At 39.6% G+C, this 22,251-nt stretch overlaps 2 protein-coding genes across 2 annotated transcripts; both read right to left on the reverse strand.

Annotated features, from left to right (window-relative positions):
• Positions 1 to 18,616: 18,616 nt before the first annotated feature.
• LOC128707747 (dimethyladenosine transferase 1, mitochondrial) lies at positions 18,617 to 19,675 on the reverse strand. The gene has a single exon (XM_053802706.1). It carries the CDS (start codon positions 19,673 to 19,675, stop codon positions 18,617 to 18,619), a length of 1,059 nt encoding a protein of 352 aa, XP_053658681.1.
• A 135-nt stretch (positions 19,676 to 19,810) lies between these two features.
• LOC128708663 (cytochrome c oxidase assembly factor 3, mitochondrial) lies at positions 19,811 to 20,092 on the reverse strand. Its single transcript, XM_053803641.1, has one exon. The coding sequence runs from the start codon at positions 20,090 to 20,092 to the stop codon at positions 19,811 to 19,813; it is 282 nt and encodes a 93-aa protein (XP_053659616.1).
• Positions 20,093 to 22,251: the final 2,159 nt, after the last annotated feature.

Here is a 22,251-nt window from a genome sequence, read left to right on the forward strand (position 1 = left end):
TATTTGCAGCTAAGCTGCAGTTTAATTTGAAGGGATTTTCATTAATCTACATCATATTCTCTATAATAGAAAAGAATTAAACGTCATTCAGTTCTTCATAAATAACCGACGGATTTGATTTATTGTTGTTTGTCAAAATGAATTCACAGTGACTATTTGCTGTATACTTTGCATTTAGCTCTATTTCATACATTGAAATGACTCCATTTTTTAAATATTTTTACAAGTATTATAAAATAAGGCAAACAAACACATAAACAAATCGTCAAGCTTCTTTTAGGGAAAGTGAAAGTGAAAGAGCGCCATCCTTCTACAACTAGTAAGGGCTCTTGAATGGATTTGGCGGTTCTTTACCATTTCGTGTACCGTTCCAGGTGTAACCCGTCGAAAATATCTTCATTCTGCACCGTACTCGAAATGCTTTACCCGGTGGGAATTGCGTGGCTGGCAAACGCATAATGGCAGTCATATTACTTATAACTGCGGTCATCGTCCCCCCATTCATGTTGAATAGAAACATGATCTTAGCACACGCTGACGTACTTTACCTAGCAGCTTATTCACTGTTCGTTAGAAGCTGTATCCAAAAAAATGCCTTTCCTTCGTGCAAGATGCTGGCAAGAGAACTGAATCGCCTCAAGCTCATTCTAATTGTTATAATAGGCCGACTGACGAGCTACTGACGTGGGAAAAAACGGCAAAATACAGTCCAAACCTTCTACTATGGGTCGTTGAGTAGAGGAAAAGCATAATCTTGAGGGGGAATCATTTAACTGCACTGTGCGTTTTTTTACAATTCGAAGTAGGCCATTGTGTTCTAGATTCTTTATGGTTTGAAGTACCAAAAATACCCTTAGAAGTTTGTTATACAATGTTTTTATTTAAAAAGAAACTATTATGCGTTAACTAAAGCACTTCAATTTACGTGGTATACATTATAAATAACAAATATTATGTTTACATTTGAATTTAAAATTTTAAGAAATTAATTTTGTTATTGTCCTGTAATCCTTCTATATAGGATAAAACTGTCTCTCTTGGATATACCATGCGTCTCCATCAGAACAACCATGCGTCTCCATGATTCCAGCCTAAGCAACCATGCGTCTCCATGAACATCTGTTATCAAAATCATGAAAAACTAATGCTACCCAATGTAATACTGGTGGTCTCCTTTGAGTAGGTTTATTTTTTAGAATTAATCAGCTAACACACAGCAAGTTGCGAATGTTTTTTTTTTCAAATTTTTGTCATTAATCAAAAAGTTAAGAAATCGACCAAGAAATGTCCCGAATTGTACTTTAGAATATGATTCCAATTGATTTAAGCATTAGGAAACCGACGAACTAAAAATAATGTAGTAAAATTATTGAGATAGATATAAAAAAGCGTAAAAAAAACGTGTTATTAATTAATTAATTCATCAACTTAATGAAAGATGGATCGATGGATATTTTTTTGGATCAACATTATTCTTCTCCGTAGCACCCGCTTGCTTATCGCAAAAGTGTACATCAACGACAATGATATCCCGATGTAACAATGAATAGAAACGAATTGTGATTAGAGTGTTGCCGGTATATCGTAAACGATACACTCGCGTGCAATCACATACGGTATGAACTGATGACTCTAGTCAGCGTGTAATAGTGCCGTCGTATTACCATCTTCGACATCATCGTCTTTCGGTAGTTCCTGTGAAACAATTGTGTTTTTCTGTTTCAAACGGATTGAAAAGTTTTTGGAACATTGAGCACTAAATAGCACTGAGAAACATTTACCCTTAAGTATTCGGTTGAGTAATGCGTATTTGAGTATTTAAAAGTGTACTTTTTGAAAGTATGTTATTGTTTTAAATAAACGGTGCGACTAATGTAATCTGTTGCAGAAGTATTCATCAGTCCTTCATCTTTGAGCGCATATTTCCGTTTGCTGAAGCGGAGTGAAGTTCGTAAAATATAAAACCGGAAGGAAGCTGGGGACCGTTACCCGTGTCATGATAAAAACCCCTGTAAGACGAGCACCCCGGTATGTTGCGTATCCCGAAGGCAAAGCCCGTAACGGTGGACGGTGAACTGTTGAGCAAACTTGTACAAGATCTCGACGTACGACAGCACTTTCTTCAACATGACATACAACGTCCGTGGCGGTGGGATGGTAGGAAAAGTTGGACATCGTGCACGGGTCCGTCGTTCGGTCAAGTTAGCCAACAAGCCACAGGTATTTATGATAGTCGTTGATATTAGAGTGAAGTGAGGCATGAGTACTTGTGTTTTTGCTAGTAGATGAAGTACGAGTGTGGAGACGGATTTCTTGTGAAGTGAATGTACGACAGGGTGGATATTAAAAGATTGATACTGTTAGACCTAACACGGCAACTCCCTAGAGTTAGTTTGGATAGTAATGATGAGCGATGCATTGTGTGCATTCAAATATGCATGCCTTTATGAAATTTTATTATCATTTCATATGTCATTACCTTGGTCCCATTACCATTTAGAATCAATTGTTAATAGAAGGGAAACAACGTCGGGAACATTTTTACTCATCAACATTTTGGCCCGTCAGGAATGTTACATTGTCTTCGCTTTCCAATAGCTCCCAGTCTTTTTCTTCCCATCAAATCCATTCATAGAGTGATTGATTGATTAGCGATGGATGCAATTTCTTAAGCTTCTTCTACTAGCGTACAATAATTTAGCATTACGGCGTTCCTTCCTATTAATGCTGATTCCGCACATTCCGCTCATGTATTGTTTGCCATTGATGCGTTGGAAAACGATTAAAATGTTGCTGACGTGACAAAGTCGTTCTGACATGAAGAGCATGTTTGATTGTTATGTGGGATTTGTAATCATTTACAAATTGCTTTCGAGCGATTAGAAATCGGAACCTAATCGGTGTATTGTGTGACAATATGGGGTGGAAGTGGCTAGTCATGCAGAGCTTGGAGGTAGATTTGTTTTCATGAATTTAGTCGGATTTCTTTTCTTATAATTTTCAACAACTTCGACTATGGTGAGAGAAGTGTGTATTATTGAAAATGTATTACTGCTTATTACGATCCTCGAAATGCGACGCTTTTTATCTCCACCGACCGTGGCGCTCTCTTCCGTCATTCGTTCCGAACTCCGATCTTCTATAATGGGTAGATTGTGTCAAAAAGGTTGCCAGTATGTTATTTATTTTCCCCACATTTACTGCAAATTTTAATATTCCCTTCATTCTTGTTCAATGTGCTTTAGGCTTCTGTTTATTTTGTTAAACAATTATTTTGTAATAAGGATAAATAATCTTTTCTATTTATTTTATATCATGTAAACGATTGCAACATTGTTTGCACGATTGTAACGATTGTAAACGATCCTTACAGCAAAGCTTGTGCAAAACAAGTCACAAATAGTAAACTCTTATCTCTTTTCTTATAGCAAAACAACCAACGTGTTCGCTTTAAATTTCTTTCTGAGCAGATTAAGCAATCAAAGGTATGGCTACCGATCCGATCTACCATGCATTGTGTGCTGTAAAAACATTAAACACGTTTTCCTTTTTAATACATCACAAACAGTCGTTTCTTACTTGGTTTTTAATCACTTTTATTATTGCAAACGCGTATTTGTGCCGGTGTCGTACATGCATCGGGTTTCATGTTGAACCGTGATGCAGGCAAACGTTTACCGTAACATTCCACAGCCCACACGGCTCCAGCGCTCGGAATCCTTTCTCACCATCTTGCAGTTGAATTGAAATGAGCCGACGAATGATTAGACGTTGCTAACGGTCAGGTATTAAACGGTGGAACGTTGTTTGGACAAGGCGGGATGAGATGAAACCTATGCTAACGATGATTTATGGTCGTTTGGTGCAGACACCGGTATGACCTTACGTACGAATCTCACCCAAAGTGGATAGAGAAGACATCGAAAGTCGTGTGTTAAGTCCATGAGTCGAGTGCTTAGGCAAACAGGGTTGAACGTTAACCGAGTGGTCCTTGCACTATCGTTTAGAAGGTATTGCAAAACGGCAATGAAATGGTTACAAAATTATACGTCTAATGAAGTCTTGAATAACTGATCTCTTATTAATAATTACGGTAATTAATATGTTTCTACAGACTTAAATTCATTAATTTGTTAGCTTTGTTTAATGCACATAAGGCAGCTTCGGAAGAAGTGTTTCTAACTTCAATCCGTCGAAAGCTAACGTGTTACATATGTCATACATATCGAAGTTGCCCAACCTGTGACAACACTTACACCGGGATTGAAATACATTGACTCAGAGCAATAATCCTAAACATGCAAGATTTATGAGCGGAAGCATATCTACTGGACAAAGATAACAAGCTCGTGATGATGTAGGTATGTGCATGACTTAGGAAAAGAATTGTTTGAGAATAATTATCTTCAATTTTCATATTGAAGAAGTTATGGGCTATGATAATGACAATCCCCTGTGTGATGACGATTCGTTTGTCGATGATCCGAAGTTATTATGTTTGTTAACAGCAATAAGCTTAGCAAGAACTGTGACATATCTGTTCAAAAAAGGACCCAAGAAAAACATCATACAGGTTTACCCAATATTGTGTTTTCTAATGTTTTGCTATGTTGTCCTTGTGTTTATTTTCATTGTTCCCACACCCATTGCGCTGTAAAACGCTTTAGGCCGTCGGGTTTCGGTTATTTCATATTCACTCACTGTGAAGTGAAAGTAGAAATATGTGTGTCTCGCCTACGAAAGCACAACCACTCCACGTACGAGTGGTTGGTACAATATTTTTCTAGCATTTGTATCAACTTTGGCCATCCGGTGCAAACAACTACCGCCATATGATCGATCGTTTCAAACCTCCGTTTGGTGTTGATGACGAATTAAATTTTCTACCAACTTTCGCTTTCACCGTGTGGGTTTTGTAGTCATTTTTCAGGGCCGATCCGGTGTCAAACGGTAAGAAAGCAAGCCACACAGTCGCACAAAAAATGAAGTGTTTAATTCCATACGCAGCGTAAAGTGTGTTATTTTTGGCTAGTAGAAGTTGATGCGACGTTAGTTGTGTGAATTTTTTTGGAAATATAAAATAAAACAAACCGCTTGTGAGAGTTTTGAAAATACCATCGAGAGTTCAGGATTATGGTAAGAATTCTATGCTGTGATGGGTACAAGAACAAGGAAACGATGTTTTTTATTGGATAGGAACGGCCAGGCAATAAAAATTTCAAATGACAGTGAACAAAGTTACTTGTATTGTTTCAATTGTTTGATTGATTTTTCGTACAAATAATTGATTTGTATTAAATTTTCTTAAAATTTGTGCGTTATTTTAACCACTGTGGCAATATTCATAAAGGATTTATTTTTAGTCTGTAACGCCTAAAAGTATGCAATCATTGTTTAAATTTACTTTTGAACATGACCTTACAAGTACAAGTTACAAGAGTACAATTATTTTCCCGCATGTTTCAATAATGAGAACACAGCATTTCAGCAGTGACAATGGTAAAAGCCCATTCCTCTTCTTAGAATATTTTATAACAATCGACCGGTAGGCAAAATGTTGAATGAAGCTCTTGCAACCAGTGTTGAAGTTTGAAGAACATATTTGTACGGCTTTTATGTGCTATGCAGAAAAGTGTCCTATTTTTAGTGGTGTAACCGTGGGACGGCACCCAAAAAAGGGCATTACCACGCGCTAAGTTCCATTGCGCCAATAACGTGTTGGTGCAGTTTGATCACTTGACTGGTTTTGTCGTTTTTCTATGAGCGGTTCACCATATCTGAACACCCTTGGCCAACGTCCTTGATGTGGTAGAATGTGCCGCCGGTTGATGTCATGCTTGATTTTTTTGGGCAACCCGTAAGCAATAGCAACAGGTAGGCTTCATTCATAGCAACACCTGGCTTCATTTCATCCATGACGAAGAATTGAAGGTTAATCGATGGAAAAGTTGTCAAAAGTAAATACTTGAAGTGTGTGTTTTGTACAAAGAATTGTCTACAGGCGCAAGCAGACAACTATACATGCGAAAGAGTTTTGAGGTAAAAATTTAAAAATATTTTTAATATCAATTCTGAACAATTTAGAGTAAATTCCTTAAAAAGCCCGGTAGTTTGAATGTTTCAGCTTACCCGTTTTGAATTTAAAGTTTTATATAAAACTTAACTAGTGATGATAATGTTGAAAATGGTATCTAAATTATTGACAAGTTTAGAGCTTAGCCACACGGTAGCCACATTAGGTTGATTCAAAAGAGATTACAGAGAAAATCCTAATTTCCGGTAAAAAAAAGATCAACTGTACAGAAATCAAAATCAGCTCATCTACAGAACCAACCTGCAGGAACCAAGTATCATCAGTGCAGTGCATAGGCAGTTAAGAGTAGCTTTTTTCGAGCTCACCTTCGTTCTCGATTTGTTCGGTCCGCTTGAATTGAAGCACACGGGTAGGACGACAATACATCCGGCACAGACAATAACAGCAGCTAATGTGCTTGTGTGTATTTGTGAATGAGTGTAAACAAAATAATTAAAAAGGACTTTGGCCCATAGTAGCGTCCCTTAAATCCGAAGAATCAGGGGGAAAATTACGCTATGGTAATTTTAGCATAAGGCAATTAAACCTGTAACTCCCAAATTTAGGCAATCCTTGCGTTCAGTGTGGAGTAATCTAGTTTGAAAATTAATTTAACTACATGAACGTAAGAAATTGTTATAAAAAGGTAACTGTTTTGTCCAAACTATAACAAGTTTGCCTATACAGTGTAACATTAGTTTAAGAATAATGTATTTTTTTAGGATTAGTGTTAATTAAATTATCGTAAAAAGGTGAATAAAGCTAATTAAAAATATGCTTGATTTTTTTATCCATAAAACCACAAACAATGATCGACAATGTTATTTGTTGCCAATTAGCTTCACCCCATTCAACCAGCGTCATTCTCACGAATGGATGCAATTTTGAACCGATTTCAATTATGCAAAACGATGCCCCAAAAGATAGCGTCCGCACTGTCGTTTTAGGATTAGAAAATCAAAATCCTTGGAATAACGTCCCGAGTCCACAGCACCGGCGCTCAACCTTTACAGCGAAACCCTTCAAATGGTGCGCCGGGAAAGGTCGCTGATTTATGCCCCTTGGTGAGAGTAAACCAGCAAGCCACGAGATTGGGGGCAAATTAAGTGCAAATAAATGGACGCGGGGTTGCTGTTATTTAAGGACCGAAGTAGCCCCCGGACCACCAACAGCGGTGATGATTCAATTTACCGGGTGTATGTGTGTGCGTGTACGTGCGAAGTACGCGGCCAAATCTTTAACCGATCAATTCATTCTCGAAGAATAGCTCGGGATACTGTTAACGCAACCGCACGTTCTTAATTTGTTAGGAAATTTCCTCATGGTTTGAGCAGTCGAGCAAATTGTGGCGTAAAATTGAAATTGTGCTTCAGGGTGTTTCGATACCGGTCCACGCATGGGATGAGTAACAAGGTGAAATAGATCTCGTCGCTTCCGAGGATGTCTACAATCGGGTGATTAATTAATTTAAAACTGTTGCCAAATTTGTGCTAATGGTTATTTCTACTCTGCCGACCCATAACTTCACAAAACCCACACAATCCGACAGCTGTAACACCTCCGGCAAGAAGGGACAGTTCTTCCATCAGCGTGCTAAAGCAAAAGGAAAGGTACAAACAAAACTAAACATCCTCAAGGTGCAAGAGTCATCCAACAGAACGGTTGCTTGCGTTTGTGGAAACACTCAATAAATCTTACGACTGGAGGGAGGAAACATTTTACAATCGTTTAGACCTCCCTGCACCTACTTATGCTCTCCGAGGGCCGTTACGGGTTGGCCACATACAGTTAGCAAAAGTGTACGTGTGTGAGAACAGTGTCCAATCGGTATTATTTCGCCTACGCATTCGTGTTGTCCGAATGGCAGAATGGTTGCAAATCGTTAGACACATTAAACAGACTGTTCTGACGATGACGAACGAAAAAGTAAGTAAAAAAGCTATTGAAATTAAGCTGTGCAGATGTTCTAGCGGGGCTTTTGTAAGATTAAATCGAATAGATGCTATTTTTATTGCGGAAAATGTAAAACAATTCTTAATTTAAATTAAAATCTTTTGCTTTGTTATAATTATTATATTTTTTTATTATAATATTATTGTATCACCATATTTTAATTTCTTATACATAACAGGAAGTAATTACGTATTAAAATATTGTTCAAATTATTCTTTAAAAAACCTAGTGTCTTTCTCACTCTTCTGATGCTCGCTGTATTGCTTACTAACATAAATTTGGAGGACGGAGTTAAGGCAAATTTTCGATCGTGAAGGCAAATAATGTGGACCGGAGATGAGCTACCTATTGGCCCGGAGCTACAAGTGGGCTGAAAATGGTTAAATTTTGAACAATGGTTTGCCGGAGACAGAAACCAGCAGGCCTGTGTGACAAGCGCACACCGTGTTTGTTACAGCGTCATTTGACTTTATTGCAAGACTTTAGCTGTAGCAATGTATCGTGGTTAACATTATACATCTTGATTGAATTGGTGATTGTGTGTATTGTTTTTTTAAAAAGCAGAATAATTAATGAAAAATTGATGTACGCACCAGCTCTTAAACATTTATTACACTGTTATTTTACGTTCATAACTTTAGGCGTATGCGCCATGTGCATCATACCGTTGGCAAATGAAATTAAAGTACAAAGGACTCGAATTCCTTCGCACGTCAGAATGCATGTAGCAACTTGTGGGAGTATTTCATAAAAATAAACAAGAATAACTTTCCCCGAAGTAAATTAAAAAATAAAATCCCCAGTTATGTTTGCCTTTCACTCATAATGCTTCCCGGTGTGGTCCATTGTTTGGGATTAATTTCTGCAATTGGCAGTGAGGGTAATAAAGGTGTTCCGCTACACAATACAAACCCATATCATACTTATCCATTGACGATGCGATGAGCATTCAAATGAAAATGGAAAAGTCGCACGTGAGTCATGTGCATTCGTTTATGCCACCTAATGACTTTCCCTTGTAACGGGTCCATTTTGCTTGCTTTTCGTTCTTCATTTAGATGATGTTGATGCTGTGCTGAACGTTATTGCGATTGCAGAAACTTACGCTGCTTACGTTGATGCGTGTGCGATAGTTTTATGCAAGGCAAACTGTTGCATGCTCCCGTTTCGTCAGCGTTTTAAGTGCAAAACAAAGTGCACGAGCAAAATTAATAGCCAAAATCAAAACGCAAAGCGAAAAGTTAGTTGATTTCCGGTTTGCGTAGTTCTTTAGTTTCGTTCCACCGGTGTAGAAGCACGGAGAGAATGGAGTCAACAAATCATTCCTCTTTGCTCCGGTTGTTTGTCGAGTTTGGCGAGGGGAAACAAAACGCTAGACGTTTATCTTATTTCGTTCACATTTCCGATGCTTCCTTGCAGAAATGGTAGCAGGGAAAAGTTTACCGTACAGCAAAATCCGCATCTGTTTTCATTTCTTTTGTGGAAGTGGCCTCATTTTCTTGATTATTACATTTTATTGACTCTATTAATTCGAGCAATGGTTTATTTCCCTACTGGAATGCTTTTCGGTAAATCTTTTTGTAAAATTATTGTTTGCCGCTATTTCAAGTGGAGCAGTTTTGCGCATGGAAAAATGAAATAATTAAGGCTTTGATCTATACTTTAATGATTTTATTAGAATTACCTACTAATTTCAACATTGTTGTCTTGTCTTTTACTGATATCGTCAAATAATGAAATAACAGACCAAAGAATTACTATATGTTCATGCTCAATATTCAGTATTGAAAAGCATTTTACTCAAAACTACTCTCTGACTACGGACCGGACCGAAATCCCATCCGGATCAATCCTCCGTACGCAGGACTGACCATCCAGCTACGGGTAAGTAAAGTCACAGAAATGGCAGGCCTTAGACCTCCCGAGGTTGCTGTGCCAATAATGATTTAGAACTCTTTGCATATCGGATCCCTGATTTTTTTGGAGCCCTATGATCCAACAAACTTGAAACGTAAAACAGCTAATCTTCACATAATTTACTTACTGCTTGACGATTTTCAAAATAATTATTTTTTCCTGTTATAGGTTAAATAGTGCTAAAATTTCAGTTAGGTCCAGTTGTATTTTACAACATTTGCTTTAAGTACTCTTAAAAATGTGTGCTTTTAAATGGAAAAAATATCTAAAATATATTGCAAGTAGATGTACCATTTACTTTCCTTTTAAATCCTTAAATCCTGTTGCTTTCACATACTCACCGTTAGTAAGTATTAAGGTAAATGTGTGAATATTCTTGACCAATATTGCTATCGGTGAATAAGATCATAATTTACATTAAACTGTTAGCATTATAGTAAAGAGATGAAAGCTGCTCAAAACGCTGATTATTCTCGAAATACGCCTGAATGTAGGCAAATATGTAACACAAGCATGCCAGTGCTTGTTAGTTAGATAGTAGCTAAACTATGCTTCTTGTACATGTTCAAAAAAGGAAACATATTCCCATCGGTAAACACTTTCCCGATGCATCAACTATGGTTTGGATCAAAAATGGATGGTTTGCCTTGGAAGGCATTGAACCAAAATACACCTTTTGGTCATCTGTCAGATTTGAACCATCTTTCACAAGAGTGTTACACCTGTGTTCGGTGATTACACCTGGAATCCATCCCGATTTTTGCATTTCCGTGCAAAACTTCCCACGGTTACGAATACCCGGAACGCGTAATAAATCAAGATTGCACCGTAGGCATAATTGAACTTTGACATGACTGGACCGTTACTTACCTCCATTTGGTGTTTGTGATTGAAATGGTAGCTAGTAAGAATTATTCTTCCGGCTGGTGTGATCTTCTGCCAAACTAATGACCTTTCGCTGAAGATTTTATCGTATGATACACTGCACGCTGAGTTTCGTTTTTAGATAATGCTCTACGAAATAGTTTGTTTCTTAGTAGTTGTTATTATGAAACAACGGTAGGCCACTTTTCTTTGTATGCACTAAAATTGTTACTTGGTGTCTTTTCAAAACAAAAAATTCTCCACCTTGCTGGTTTGATTTATTGAGTTATGTTGGCCGTTATTTTATTCTTTACGGCCTGAAAGTAATTCTGAAGGAGATAGAAGGGTTCAAGATTATAAAAGCAATAGTTTATTCACATGAGTGTAGTACGCCTCCCAGAAGAACTACTACGGCGAACCGTCGAGAAAAGATTTGAATGAGATTTTTATTCATGAGTTTGTTTCATAAATTGTGCAACACTTCAAACCCCGCGTTCTCTATCTCTCTGTTGTGCACCATCCATGCGGCATTCGTGGACAACAAACGGTAGAAGAACGGAAACATTTGTTCTTGTAAGGTCGCTCACGATGATCCTGTTTAGCATCATCATGTACGCCTACAATCCACTGGACGGGATACATCCTTCAAACACTTCATTATACTACGTGTGACGTGTTGCGCATCGGAAACTATCAAAATGGTTGCTGCCATCGCTAGCGTTTTTCGAAGACCATGTGTGAATGTACAGGTATCTCGATTTTTTCTTGATGATCTTTCGCATTTTAAACCGTTGCAAAGCAAAGCACACTCGCCACTAGTGACTCTGTTTTTTTTTTATATCCGTGCAAACGTATTATGCTTAAGTGCCGTCGTTGCATCAATGCTCTTTGCTGGAGATTTCAATTGTTTCTGATCACGGGTGCGGAAGAGTGCACACCGGTGCACATCACAACAGCGCGTTGGCGACTGTCTTTTAGCTTTCCTTTCATGTGAAGGAAGCTGGATCGCTTCATCATGAGAATGTGTATTTAAATTTGAAAGCCACTCATTGCCTCTGCCCACTGCACGATACATTGTAGAAAAATGCGTTTAAGAGGGGTGGGGGCCCAAGCGCTGAATGTTACGAAAAAGGTTCTTACGATGATAAATCCATTCCTGGCGTGGCATATGTCGTTTGCATATGACAATCTATTCTTGCTTCTAATGACAAACAGAACGATATGATACGAAGGGTTCATATTTAACGACAAAAACATGTAACGTTTCCTTATGTGTTCCTTCTCGGGAATTATAAAATTTCAATTTCTTAGTAGGTGTGTGTTTATGAAACATCAATATAAAAGATTAAAGAAATTAATTATCAACAATTACAAGACTAGAACTGCTTAACCATTTTAAATAGTCATATATTAAAATGACCGTTGAAAGTTAAAAATTTAAGCATTCCTATCAACAGGGTGAAATTAACCAAACTGTGATTCAAAAAGCCTACATTTAGGCGTACAACATATAATATAACATATAATTGCATTATCTGTTTTTAAATTCACTGAATGTTTCACTTATAGTTTTCTTTGTGTAGGTTAGAGTATATTAAAGCGAATTACTTCACAACGCACGTAAAACTTCACTAAAAAACCCATAACTATTAGAATGCAGTCACCTTCACCATAACCGTCCAATACCGTACAAATCCGTTCATATTTTAATGTGCATTCGTGCTCCACTTTCACACTCTACACTCGCACACCTGACACTCACCAAGTGTACCAGCACCGACAGTCACTTCTCAACCGAAAAAACAATATCACTTCACTTCAAAAGCTCCGCCAGCACTGTCCGTAACCTAAGACCTGTCGCAAACGAGTGGTTGCCGGTTCGTGAAGATCACTTCCTTTTATTCGCCGATGCTGGTCGCACCGGAAGCGAGCGTCGCTTGCTGTGTGTGGTGTGGTACTATCTTCCGTTCTGCTCTCTCCGTGCTGTGACTGTGCGTTACATTACGTTACGCGCAGCAGCAAACGTACGGACCAACGGGTGGAAAATCCCTTCCCGCACACAACAGCTTTCCGAGCTCTGAACCAAACCTACCGTTCATTTCTGTGTCGGGATGGTTCATTGAGAGTAGACTTAACACGTGGTTGTACATTCTAGGGGTCAAATGACACCCTTTTGTACGTGATTGAAGCTTACAAATAATTTGTTGTTTTTAAAACTTGCTAGTGATGATAAGATAATTCAATTGAATTTCCCTCGTATATTGTTAACAAGAGAATTTATTTTATTTACTATTTTATTTAAATCTAACAAGTCAATAAGTTAAAAATAGACGGGCCGTCCGTACTTCAGATGGCAAGTTCAGAGAGTAAGTCAGTTGGCAATATTCCTTAATGCTTAATGTTGGACCTGAACAGCTTGTGGTACGATCTTAACGCTTCTGAGCTGTAGAATGTCGTCCATTGCTAGATTTCCTTCAAAAGAACTCTCTAATATAATGTTTTCGTTGTTAGGATAACGACGTCTTTTGAACTGGAAATATAATAATGCACAAGTAGTTAATATAAGGTAAGATAATTTATGTTCAATATGTAAAAAAAAATAAAACCTTTTTTTTATTACCGTTTAAGAACAAATTAAGACAAACGATTACAACCCATCGGTTTAGTGTTGCTGGTGAATGTTACGCGATGAAATGAAATTGGCTCGTGACAAAACAGCGATAAACTCTATCTAAAAGTGATATGAAATAAAACAATTTAAAAAAAATGTCTTTTAGAGAATGAGATGTTATAAAGTACGAATTTTATATTAATTTTTTTGGGTTAGAACGGCCTGGCCGTATCGATTTATTTTACCACGTAGCCGGATAGTCAGTCCTTGCTACGGGGGATTAGTCGGGATGAGATTTTGGTCCGGTCCGTTCGTGTGAAGATCGGCGCCGCCACCATATTACCACCGGTTTTTATATTATACATTCCAAACAAACATTTATTGTGCTTTACCTGCATTTTGCCGTTTGCATCATGGCAGAAAGGAAGCAAACATCTTCCGTTTTATGATAAAAAAAATTGTAAAAACACAACTTTTACTCACAATTAACAGCCCAATGTGAGCGACGGAGTACAATCGAAAGTTTCTCAGTTTTCCTCTTTTCTCCACTCGTTTGTATTATGCACCGAACAATTACACTACCAAATCCTGCAAAAAACATTGCAAGGATAACAAAAAAGCGCACATAATAGATTTTGCCGATCGCGCTTATGCACACACGATAAACAATCACAAAACCGTATGCTTTATCGGGGCATCTGTCCTGACAGCTGGTGCTGGTACGGTTTCCAGCATTTCGGTTACCAATAACTACTTGGTAATCTACAGAACCCCTCAAAAATAACCGTTGCTATTCATCGGTGTGTGTGTGTATGCTATTTCTTTTATTTGGGAGGGAATTGCTCTTTCCACACCACCAAGACGTAGATCGGTCGCCACATGAGAGTATTTAAAATTCAAACATATGAACTCTGCGCCCTGCTCTGGGGCGGCCTCGCTGATGGAAGTCCTGCAACGGTTGCGCCCTATTCGCGGAACGCGCTTCAGCGCTCCGGCTTGGAACGGTGGTGTAAGAACCGAAAACTGAAGAAAAAATTACACCTACCGTGATGCCAGCAGCCGTTTTTATAGCGGTTTCGGTTTGCAAAACAAATATTGCTTTCCAGCAGTGTGCGGACCGATGTTGGGTGCGCTTCCCATGGGCAACGAATATCGACGAGATTGGTGACGCATACCGTTGCCGCTTAAAAATCGTTAGCATAGGTGATTTTCGTACTTGCTCCCACGCTGAATATGCCTGTTCTAGCTGTGAGGTATCATTATTCAAGCCCTGCAAAGGGAAGATATCGCACGTATCAGTTGGTTGATGTTTTTGTTTCATCAATAGTTTGCACAGAATCGTTATTCTTGTTTCCTTAGTACGTTATAATCAGTTCGATTTTGACAAGTCTAAACGTCTTCATTCAGGCATGCAGTCTGCAATGAATACTTTTATTTGTGATTCCTTGCAGAGGATTAATTTCTGTGTTAAAACGACTTGAAACAAATAAACTTTTATGCAAAATCATCACCAAAACCTATAATGAATCATACAAAAGTCATCGATATACTACAAACCTTCGATAACTCGCCGCTAGTTTTTGTTGCGCGTTTTGCGCCTGAAAGTATTCTAGACATACACGCATTACTCGCCACGCCACCTCGTCACGCCTGAAAGTATACTATACATTAGCGTTTATCGCTTATTCAATGTGGACTTGAAGAGTTTAAGTATTTTTAGGTATATTAGAACGCGAATAGGAAAAAAGAGATTTTTTTATATGTTTTAAACAATGTACGTAAATCCTTAAGTGGTTCGTTCATTTAAACATGATCAACCATCACAATACGATCTTTATTCTTAAGATAATTTAAGATTATCTTGTAAGATAATGCGAATGGAAGAACGCGGTGAAATTAATAAGACAACATCAATCACCCCTTCCAAAGCGCTAATCCTTGCCATGTTTCCTTCTTCGTGCTTTCGTACGAAACCACCTGTTTCGCACTGCTCTGTACACATCGGTTCCACCCAAGGAACAGCGCCTCGGAGGAAAAGGGGATAGCTTAGCCAGCCAAAACAGGGCACCATGTGCCCAAAACTTTCACGTCACGTCTCGCGGTCATTAAAGGAAGGCCGAACGGATATCGCTTCGAAACCTTGAGGAAGGTGTTAATCATACCAGCGAACAATAGAATATTGACAGTGCGGCTTGTGGCCGTGTGTCGGTCAACTGGCACGAGAAGGATTAATGTGAGGTTCATTTAGCATTGCCAAAACGTTGCTTACATGGTAATGGGGCTTGTATTCGATCGAGGTGCTCCAGGGAGCGCCTTGCCCGTCGGTTACAATAATGACTTAATGGAAACAGCAGCACGGTGAAATCTGTTTAATGATACCAAATTGATTTAATATTGCATTTGCTGTCAGTTCCATTGAAATGCGCTAATTAAAGATGGCGGGGGGGTGAAAGGCGTACGAAGCAGACTTTGCGAATCTGGTCAGTTAAGGATGACACTGACAACTTTGTTGTTAAGTCACAATAATTAACATCTGACGGATGTTGATAGTGTACAGAGCGAGTCTTCCGCTTGGAACGAAATTTTCAACTCCTGCGTGTGGGCAGGCGATTGTTCCATAAATCAATGAATGTGATAAGTGCGTCGCTTAATGTACCTTACAATGGTAAACGAAGCAAAGCATAAGTTGTGGGTGTATGGAATGAAAAGGCCAACAAGCCATCATTGGCCACTGGATGACGTATGATCTTTGGCTTTGTTGGGATTCCACTGGCACAGTGGAATATGCAGGAAGACTAATGGGTAGTCCGGGCAGCTCCGTTGGGACACTATGGGACTGCACCTTGCTTCCGGAATAGCGAGTCGAATCACCGGCTTCAAGCGTTATTGAAACATTCAGACAAACTCAACATCTGGCGTGCTGCGGTTGTGCTTGAGTATCACAAACCAAGGAAACCATACTAACGAAATGCTTCAACTTCGTACGATAGACATCCCTACCTTATGGTTGGCCAGTGCCGAAACAAGAAACGATTTATTTACAGAACCAACATATAAAAAATGGTTTTGTTGAACTCATTTCAAGCGTACTTGTGATACGAGTTTCGATTAGACACGAGCGTCTCACGTTGCGATTGGTGAGTAGTTTTTGTTATGAGATTATGTGTCCGTTCGTGATGCATGCTCGAACGAGGTTTAGTACTATCGCCATGTTTACTTACATTATTAGTCACACCAAATTCATTAGCGTACACCCGGAACTAGTGCACAACGAACGGTCTTGGGTGGACGAAAATAGCAGATCGACGCTGTTCGGTCACCGTCAGAGAGGGAAATAGGAGTTGTGTTGCAGGAAAAACATTCTAGTAAAGTGAAACATTATGCATGTAACAAAAAAAAACATTTACCCTGAATAAATCTCTCCCACAACATGACAGAAAAAGGCCATTACACTGTTCACCTCACCGTAGCGCTACCCTTCTTACACTGTCTGATACATATATGACCATTGTTGCTGCAATGAATTTGCATCCTTTGCCGGGACACTCGGAGAGCACTTCATCGGAACGCATCCTTTCTAGTGTGCAAATGAATAAAGCTGCTTTTAGCTAAGCTGCTATAGCAGTGAGCAGTGGAATAAAAAAGGACTGAAACAGAGGTTAAAATCTGTCCGCTCACGGAACTTCTTATGGCCCTTTGCGTGTACTTTCCTCGTGGTGGCGTTGGTGAAAGTGTTGAGTGTAAATTGTTTTCCAAGAGTTTCGTCTTTATCCACCCACTGGGTCAAGGTATTTTTTTGTTTTGCTCAGCTACGATACAAGATGCAACACCCGGGTCTGTGCTTATCGCGATTGTCTCATTTAAATCTGCTCTTATTATCTACAGCTCGGTGTCGTACTTAAGCTAATAGTTTCTTCAAGCTGGTTTATATACCGTCACGTTTTGTGCTAACTCTTTACTTTTCATTGCAACTATTTGTGCTCCGGAAATCACTAAAATAAATTATTTCTGTTGTCAGCATAACGGCCTAGCGATAATACAACAAACATGTATTGCGAATTGCATAACTTTAAGCGCGTTATCAAACGAAAAATGCTGTGCAATTTATGTGTAAAATAGATAGTTTTCTTTACTCTTCAAGAGTTTTATTCAGTTTGCAATGAGCAATGCAGAGAACAAGTTACAAACAATGCACCGCTAAAGAGTAGTATCAGCCTAATTAAATCATCCGTTAATGGTTTTTAAAAGTTGAAAAGTGTCTCATTTAAACAATAGTTTGTGGGAACTTAGGAGCTTCCAGCTCGGAGTGTTTATAATTTACAGCTCCCTTGCTGTTTATTCCGCTTCTGTTTTACCCCTTATCACATCCGGATAACGCGTGGCATGCATTTCAAAATAGGAACGCTTCCGTTCCGCAGTGAAAACTCCCTGCGGTAGCCAAGCAAGAGAGCAGTAAACCAGTAAATCATAAGGCACATGCAGATAAACGAGCATCGATTTATGTTAATATAGCGATACGCAAATTCTGACAAATCTGCGCCTTCCGTGTGAGAGTCTTTGTTCGCTTGTTAGAGCCCCCGCATGTCGATATGCCCTGGTGCGGCCATGTAAATGCCCTGTAACGCCGTTCTCTAAAAATGGTATAAAGTAGGAGGCAGAAAAAAAAAATCGGTACAGAAATTCATATTAATAAAACTGCGCTACTGAATGCATTTGTCATCGCGCTTGTTCAACCGCATATCACGATCAGTCTCACATTTTGAGATCGTAATGTATTGTAACGATTATTCAACAAAAACCTTTAAATAATAGATATGAGGCGTGTACGGACGTATTATTATGCCGCTGTATTTAATTTTCACAAGTTTGTGTTGGGCTTCTCACCATTAACTTAATTTTTAGCAATGTGTTTTAGCAATATTAATGCTTCATTTTGAGAAATTTCTGTGTTACTTTGCTAAAGTTTATTGGTTTGCGCCAAAAAGTTATGCATCCGCTAAGACAAACCGAGTTGAAAATGAACATATTAGCCGTTTTACCATTCTATTGAATGCGGTTTTTTAAATATAGTGGTTATATTCTCAACTCTATCCCCTTATCACAATAATCCAGAACCGAATATAAATAACAAAATGTTTTCTACTGTCTCGATAACTAAGCGTTTTATTACTATTCACATACAATTACACACAGCATCATCATCGCTCCGTTTCACTATCCTGTCCATCACTGTTCAAAGCGGTTCCTTTGACTTTCGGGGCACGATAATCGTAGCTGGCTATTTCCGGATATTGCCGAACCAAATCATCGTACGCTTCCACAATACGCAAACATTCGGCCACCGACAGTTGAAACGAACGTGCCAGTGGATCAACTTCCGCTCGCTTAAACGTCCGCTCTGTCAGCTCTTCGCGCACCGTTGGTGGATACAGGTTGGACACACCGCGGCGACAATACTTTTGCCGCATAGAAAATATGTGTCTGATCACCTTTTCTACCGTGTCGAAATGAACTTGCGTTAAGGGTGTTTGCAACGGAACAATCGTTACCACCCCTACGTCCACTTCCGGTTTCGGCACGAAAGCGCGTCCCGATATCATGAACCGCAGGTCTGGAGTACTCCAGATTTGGTTCATTACCGATAAGCGGCACCGTTGGTCGGACAGAATTGGGGCCACGATTCGCTCGGCCACCTCTTTCTGAAAGGTAAGTGTTAAACTGGCCCGTCCGTATGACCAAGCACCAGTCCGAAGGCTCATGTCTCGCAGCCAGTTGATCAGCAACCGCGTGGAGATAGCGAATGGAAGGTTTCCTATCAAATGTACCGGCGCCCTATTCTTTTCCATCCAATCGTGCTGCGTACAGTCGGGAAAGGCATTCTCGATTCTGTAGTCCAGTATGTCGCCTTGTACGATATCCATCCGCATAAACGGTTGCGTTACTTCGGCCAGCATTTCCATCGTGGGCAAAAAACGACGATCCTTTTCGACCACCACCAGATGCCGGGGATTTTTACGTATGATCGAACGAGTTATACCGCCCGGGCCGGGTCCTACCTCGAGCACGTAATGGTCGCGTATGTTGCCGGCCGCTCGCACGATCTTATCCGTCAACCGTTCGTCCATGAGAAAATTCTGCGACAGCTGTTTGATGGCACGTAGCTGGTAGAGCTTTACCAGATCGCGGATGGTCGGAAGGGGCGGCAGCCGGATACCGGACGATGTTAGGGCCCTCGGTATTTTCGTAGATGCAGACATGGTGTGTCGAGTGCTTACAAACTAATAAGGCAAATAAAAATTGGTAAAAGCGGCTGAAATAAAAGGAATGTTATAAAGATGAACCAACTTTTTGCACGTAAATACACTTACGAGGGGGTGAAGCAGTACCCAACTTTACAGTGCCTTGTTTTCCACCTCTAGCTTGACTGGTTCTTCAAAATCATCCAGGAACTTCTCCTGCTTCACGGAAAACATCGAGTAAAGATAAATTCCGAGCACCGTACCACCGAGGGCGATGCCGGTGAGTTTGTTGTTGCGTCGCTGGCGCTGTAGCTTTTGAACACGCTGCAGATTCTGCTGCTCAATCAGCCGCATAAAGTCAACTTCCGTCTTTTTCAGCTGGCGTCCCGTGCCTTCGATCTTGAATTCACTTTTCGGACCTTCGCTGGAGGACATTTTCTGCGGATAACAAGGGATATGTGCTGATTGTCGTTATTTCACAACGAAAAATCACTATTTTTGCCTGCACATCGAATGGAGCAAACGTTGCGACAATATGCGAACTCGGAAACTGTCAACTGATGTGATGATATAACAAACGTTGTCAATGAATGTATTGTTTAATTAGCGATTCTTAGCCATACATCGAATAAACCGTACTGTTTTACGCTTACAAAGTTACAAACCTAAGTACCAGCAAATTTTATTCTAAATAAGAAAAAAACATGCGTTTACAATGTCATCCGCGCGATCAAGTATTATTACTGTCATCACATATTGTTTCCCATAAAGTTATTTGGGCATTAAGCCAATAGGCTACCAAATTCTTATAAATAACAAATTTGATAAGAACATTAAAAGTGTTTATTTAATCATACTAGATGTTCTTTTCCTAACATGGAACGATGCGTGTTGCAATGAAATTGGACATTTATTTAAAACGTATCGCAACTTTGGTCGATAGCTGTACATACAACAAAGAGAATGAAACATTGCACGCACACTGACACAAGCTGCGCTCTCGTATTGGCTACAGCTGATTTTGTTTTGTTTTTCCATAGGTTACAGCAGATTCAAACGAAAGGTAAGAAAAATACTCTTGTTCCATTGGAGGTGGTGTTTCTCGTTAAAAATCCGGCTCCATCAAGGTGAATAGTATGTTTCGATGGATAAATGGAGAAAAAACATGATGTTACCGATTGCAGAATACAACAATTTAAGGCATTTCCTGGTTTTCGCAAGGCAGTGGTGTTGGTGAGCAGGAATAACAACTCACCTGAAGTGCGTTCTCTCGTTCGCCAGAGAGCTATCTGGAAACCACTCTCGTAAAATGTTTGTAGTGTAATTCAAATTGTGTAATTCTTTTAAATGAATCGAAAACTACTGCACAGATGGTATCGTAAATTGTAAATTATTTCTCGAGGTATAGCAACACCGCGAACAGACCCTATTGTGAACAGACCACATTTGTTCGGTTCGGATTGCGTTGTCGGTTGAAGAAGAAAACGGATGCAAGAGCGAGAGGGAACAACCAAAATAGATCTAGAAAAGGAGAGAAGCGTGCGAGAGCCGAATCAAACAACGAATTACTCAGAAACCAGCAACCAGAGCTCCAACGCACACTGAGGTTCAGAAAACGTAGCTCCCGCATATTGGGTTGTACTGTGGAAGTGAATGTCCGCGAAACCTCAACAATTAGCGTTTTGGTAGGTTGAGTTTCAGTTCCAAACTGTTCTCTATTGCATCCTAAAAGTGTTATCCAGTGTTACACCATTCCCATTCAAGTTTCGCAGTGTCGAATGGACAAAGAAGAAGCTCCATAGCAAATAGTGAATCGTTTTTATTGCTGGAGTGAGTGGAGTGTTTAAGCATCGCAATTTTCTTACCCTTTTTCTCCTCTTCGTGTCGCACAGTACCATTACTTCAGGCGATTATACATTGAAGAGCGGTGTAGATCGAACGAACGACGCAAATCGACTTTCCACGAACAAAATAGAAGTAAAGGTTTTTTTTTTGCTGAACTACGTCGCCATTATGTGTGTCCTGCCGTATTGCCGTACGGTGTGCTTTTAAAACACGACCGTTTGGTTTAGGCGCTTCAACTTTAAAGGACAGTGCAAAAGTTCTATTCATTCATTTTCTCCACAAATATGCTAAACATTCTAAAATATCCAATTAATGTCTATGTCATGGAAAGACAACCAGAAGTAATATTAAACAGAATATGCTGTGGAAAAATCATAACAAAGAGCTCCCCAAACAACACCGTTTGCGTGTGACAGATATTAGCACACGCACGCGTGTCAGTGTGTGCGTGTGTCTGGGCGCGTTTTTCCTCAAACACTGTGCACGTGCATTATGCATTGGAGCAGTAAAGGTTTTAGCTTAACGGTAACGGTCCCTTTACGCCGTGCCTCTTGAATGTTCTGTATTTCTTCCCGCCCGTTCGCTTCAAAGTACACGCTGCACTTTGATAGGCATCTCTCGGGCGCATCCGACAAACACGCGAGCAGAAGGTGCAATTTTCTCTCCCGACACACGCCAAAAATAGAACGGAACGTGGATGCTGTGCAAAGATTCTTCCCGAGCAGGGAAGCCCGCGATGCGATTCAACG

This window comes from Anopheles marshallii, chromosome 2 (assembly GCF_943734725.1).
Source record: "Anopheles marshallii chromosome 2, idAnoMarsDA_429_01, whole genome shotgun sequence".
Taxonomy (NCBI): domain Eukaryota; kingdom Metazoa; phylum Arthropoda; class Insecta; order Diptera; family Culicidae; genus Anopheles; species Anopheles marshallii.